The 5,000-nt window shown below is 41.9% G+C and overlaps 1 protein-coding gene across 1 annotated transcript in view; it reads right to left on the bottom strand.

Moving 5' to 3' along the window:
- The window catches only part of LOC119596484 (carbonic anhydrase-related protein 10-like), a gene marked incomplete in the record, with an annotated part of 147,786 nt that extends 144,520 nt beyond the window's left edge, over window positions 1-3,266 (bottom strand). The window contains 1 exon segment of the mRNA XM_037945753.1: window positions 2,227-3,266. Coding sequence (XP_037801681.1) covers window positions 2,227-2,359 — 133 coding nt within the window.
- Window positions 3,267-5,000: the final 1,734 nt, after the last annotated feature.

Here is a 5,000-nt window from a genome sequence, read left to right as displayed (position 1 = left end):
GTTTCAATCTCCCCAGCAAATTGCCCAATCTATGACAAAGATTGGTCAGATTGTGGAGAAGACCTACTTGCCTGTCTCACAGACTATGATGCAACGTCAGTACAATGCTACTCATTCCCCCAGAGGTAATCGAAAGAAACCCACTAACATAGCCAAAATTACCTTCCGTAGACATGCCCTTCCCTTAAAACGCCTATATAGGAGGAGAATCCCCCTGTTCGTCCATCCCAAACCCTCCTCCACGTCAGTGCCAAAATTGTTGGCGTCTAGGACACCCAGCCAAAAATTGCCGTTCCACAGCCAGATCCCCCACTATGTGCCCAACCGGCCATACCCGATCTAACTGCCCTGCACAATCACGCACATGTGCCAACTGTGGCGGCCCCCATAATGTATTTTATAGGGGCTGTCCCACCTACAAATTTGAGTCTGAGGTAGCAACTCTCAGATTCAAACTTGGACTCACACTACGTGAAGCCAGACAAGAAGAAAGTCGACGGGGTTCTCTCTAACTCCTTACTCAGTAATACTGCTCATTCTACCAATTCTCCTAAACCCACCCCCCACATCTAAACCCCCCTCTTCTAAACTCCTCCCTTTCCCCCAGTCAAACTCTTTTGCCATCCTAAATCCAGACACTCCAATCTCTACTACAGATATCTCAATCACCACCACAACCCCAACCCCTTCCCCTCCCCCTCCTCGCACTATCAGTAACAGACAGAACAAACGTTCCACCCCCTTTTCCCCCTACCACACAATCACCTCCACCTTCCCTTACTCCTTTGCTTGAGACACCAGTCCTCTTTTCCCCCCCCTCACAAGAAATCCTATATCCCCCAAAACTCCCAAACCAACTCCTTAGAATAGAAACATTGAAAATATTCAAGATTACCTAATGAAAACAGACCCACTCAACCTCCAAATCTTACAACTCCTGACTCCTTCCACACTCCAAGTAACTGCTAATATCCGTCCTCCTCCTCACGATATCCCCCTACACCCAATCTCCTACCCCCTCCCAACACAGCCCATCCCCCCCCGACCCCACCCCCCCCCACATTATCCCTCCCACCATCCCCTCTATCCCTTCATTCCCTCCTGGATACACACGTGAATCCCTTATGTCACAAGTATCCCTTCCTCAGACCCTCCATCCCTATACCCTCCTAGTAGAACACCAACTCCCACACCTCTCCCCTCTCAGACCTCCAGTCCTTTTTTCCACCTTCTAGCTGCTTCCCCCCTCAAAATCAGTAAAGTATAACTATCCTTCATTGGAATATTCGCGGTTTCCGCTCCCACAGACCTGACCTTCGTCATATCTTTCCTCTTATAGTCCAAACATTGTATGCCTTCAAGAGACCTTTCTAAACACTCCTCCAATACCAATCCCCAATTTTCATTTTGTCCCCATCCCCACATTCCCTTTATGTCTCATCCATATTTTCAATCAGAAAAACACCTTATCACACCTCCTTTTCAAACCAATGTCCCTTTCACAGTTATCCGTATCTTCCTTGTTCCTTGTAATGTTCCCCTTTCAATCCCACACATCCTATTATCGTGCCCACGTTTTGAAAACAACCGTACCTCTGCTTTTCCCCATCTATCCTCCCTTCACCGACTCCCAACCTATCAGACATCCTTTCAGAACTTACACCCTTTTTGCTTCAACAAACCCATTCCTTTCCCAAACGCATACATATTCTCATCTAATCTAACTCCTTACCATACCCGACCCTAACCTTTCACTCACCAATTCCTTTGCCCAGCTTAGAAACTAATCACTAACTCAACCACCCTTCCCTAACATTAACTATAGTGCTACATGACCTTAGATGTCTAGCACATTTCTCTTGCTTTTAACCATTAACCATTATAATAATAATAATAATAATAACAATAATAATAACAATAATAACAATAATAACAATAATAATAACAATAATAATAACAATAATAATAATAATGATAATAATAATAATAATAATGATAATAATAATAATAATAATAATAATAATAATAATAATAACAATAGCAGCAGCAGCAGCAACAACAACAACAACAACAACAACAACAACAACAACAACAACAACAACAACAACAACAACAACAACAACAACAACAACAACAATAACAATGATAATAATAATTATATTAAATATAATAATGCTTATAATAATGCTAATAATAACTAGCCAGCAACGGAACCCCCACACATACCTTGTTGCGGTTCCGGGTTGGGTTCTGGATCCGGGTCGGGTTCCGGCTCGGGGTCGGCGCTGGCGAGACGGAGGAAGGCGACGAGGACGACCACAACGACGAAGGCGACGCGCACGACTAACGACCTGCTCATGACCCGAGGCGATGCTGGTACGACCTCCGTTGAATGGGGGGGAGGGGGGAAGGGGAGGAGAGGAGTCGTTTGGAGAGATTTTTTTTTCTTGTTTGGTTGATTGGGTAGTAAGTCGTGTTTTCTTTTTCTTTCTTTTCTTTTCTTTCCTTCTTATCTCGTTTCTTTGCCAATCCCTCGCATCTCTTATTCGTATGTCTTTTTTCAAGCTTTGTATTTACTCTATTTTCTATATCTCATCCTTACGAATCTGTTCTTACGGTTCGAAAAGTTTCACAACACACCTAGAGCGACCTCTCAAAGATTCGAAGCTTCAGTGTCCTTCTCAGAGATTCGAACCTTCATTGTCCCTCTCAAAAATTCGAAGCTTCATGTCCCTCTCAGAGATTAAATCTTCACTGTACGTCACAATAATTCGAAGCTTCACTGTCTCTCTCAGAGATTCAAAGCATCACTGTCCGTCTCGTAGATTCGAAGCTTAACTGTCCCTCTCAGAGATTCGAAGCTTCACTTAATCTCTCATAGATTCGAACAGGAGTTTGAACCCATGTGTCTAAACACCCATAAGAACAACGAGCACAGTATCGGAGAAGGAAGGTGTAAAGATGCTTTGCAAAGATAGATTGCCGCACTCCGGATTGCAAAATGCCCACTAAAGGGTTGCGAAAATGTACCTGCCTTCAGGTGAGTGAGGACAATATCTTGCAGAACCAATTTCTCGAACGGGGGACATGTTCATTGAGGAGGTGGTGGTGGAGGAGGAGGAGGAATGTGACATGAGGAGCAGGAGGGAAGGACTCTCGTTACTGTCGATCCTTTCTCCTTTTTTTCTCTCTTCTCTTTCTCTTGTCGTTATTATCTTTTTTTTTTCTTATATTCTCTTTTCGTGTTTCTTCTCGCTTTTTCTCCTTCTCTCTTCCTCTTATTTCCGTGATTCTTCACCTTCCTTTTTCTCTTGTTTCTTCTCTCTCTCTCTCTCTTATCCTTGCATTTCTTCTTTCTCTTCCTTTCTCCCTGTTTTCATGCCTTTTCTCTTTTTAACTGCTCTCTCTCTCTCTATCTATCTATCTATTTATCGCTATCTATCTGTCTATTTATCTATCTATACTTCTCTCTCTCTCTCTCTCTCTCTCTCTCTCTCTCTCTCTCTCTCTCTCTCTCTCTCTCTCTCTCTCTCTCTTTCTCTCTCTCCGTTTCTCAAAACTCCAGGTCTTCCTCCTTTCCTTCCTCCTGTGGTTACTTGGCCTTGTATCTCGTTATTGATCTTGACCTGAAATCCAGCAGGTAGGCTTCAAGCAACTATCCATTGCCATCTGTTGGAAGAGAATGAAATAGATATTATTATTCTTTGAAGTTTTGTTGTTTGTTTGATCGCTACTTGCTATACACATATCCGTTGTCTATTTTCAGTATTCATGGACATACCCACAGCCCATATCCACACCCCATACGCACACCCCACACTTACACCCACACCCCACATACATAAACCCACGTACCCGATATCCCCTCCCCCCCATCCCACTCCCACACCCGATCACAGAATATGATAAAAAGAAGAGGAAACTAGAACAATAAAATATTATTATTGTTATTACCATTATTATGTTATTGTTATTATCATTATTATTATTATTATTATTATTATTATTATTATTAACATTATCATTATCATTGTTATTATTAATACTATTATTATCATTGTTATTATTATTATTATTATCATTACTAGTAGTAGTAGTAGTAGTAGTATCATTATCATCATCATTATTATCATTATTATCATTACTAGTAGTAGTAGTAGGAGTAGTGTCATTATCATCATCAGTATTATTATATTATCATTATTTTTTTTATTATGATTATTATTAGTAGTGCTAGTATCATTATCATTATTATTATCATTGTCATTATGATAAGCCACATAAAGAGCCACACACAATAATTCGATAATTATACCACTAATGGCGCCAGTACAAGTCAAAACACATTTAAGAAAGATTTTTTTTTTTAAGATATTAGCTATTTACGTATAAAAGGCGCATTAGCTGATCTTTTAAACTTATCAAGAGTCGGAGAAGTTGCAATCTCTGAAGTTGCAGTCTATTCGAAAGCCTACAAATGGCAGTAAAATAGAGTGTGGTTTACGTTGTATCCAAAATCCAAAAGCGGATTTGTGCGTGGATTTCGGTGTCAAGTGGGATTTTGTTTGCCTCCTTTTCCTCCTCCTTCTCCTCCTCCTCCTCTTCTTCTTCTTCTTCTTCTTCTTCTTCTTCTTCCACTTCTTTTTTCTTCTTTTTCTTTTTCTTTTTCTTCTCCTCCTCCTCTTCCTCCTCATCCTCCTTCCCCTCCCCGTCCTCCGCCTCCTCCTCCTCCTCCCTGCCTCCTCCTCCTCCTCCCTGCCTCCTCCTCCTCCTCCTCCCCTTACCCCGTCCTCCTCCTCCTCCTCCTCCTTCCCTCCTCCTCCTTCCCTCCTCCTCCTCCTCCTCCTCCTCCTCCTCCTCCTCCTTCTCCGGCTCATGTGTCTTGCAAGAACTAAGGTATCTTTCACTTGAAGGATGCAATGCCATGTTCCGGTCAATATCTTGTGTCCTTTCTTTGGTAATGTTGCGAGGGTAACGATGGAATAGAGATAATGATGGTA

The sequence above is a fragment of the Penaeus monodon genome, chromosome 38 (genome assembly GCF_015228065.2).
Source record: "Penaeus monodon isolate SGIC_2016 chromosome 38, NSTDA_Pmon_1, whole genome shotgun sequence".
NCBI lineage: Eukaryota > Metazoa > Arthropoda > Malacostraca > Decapoda > Penaeidae > Penaeus > Penaeus monodon.
Note: the sequence above shows the minus strand (reverse complement) of the source record. Positions and strands in the feature narration are given on the sequence as shown.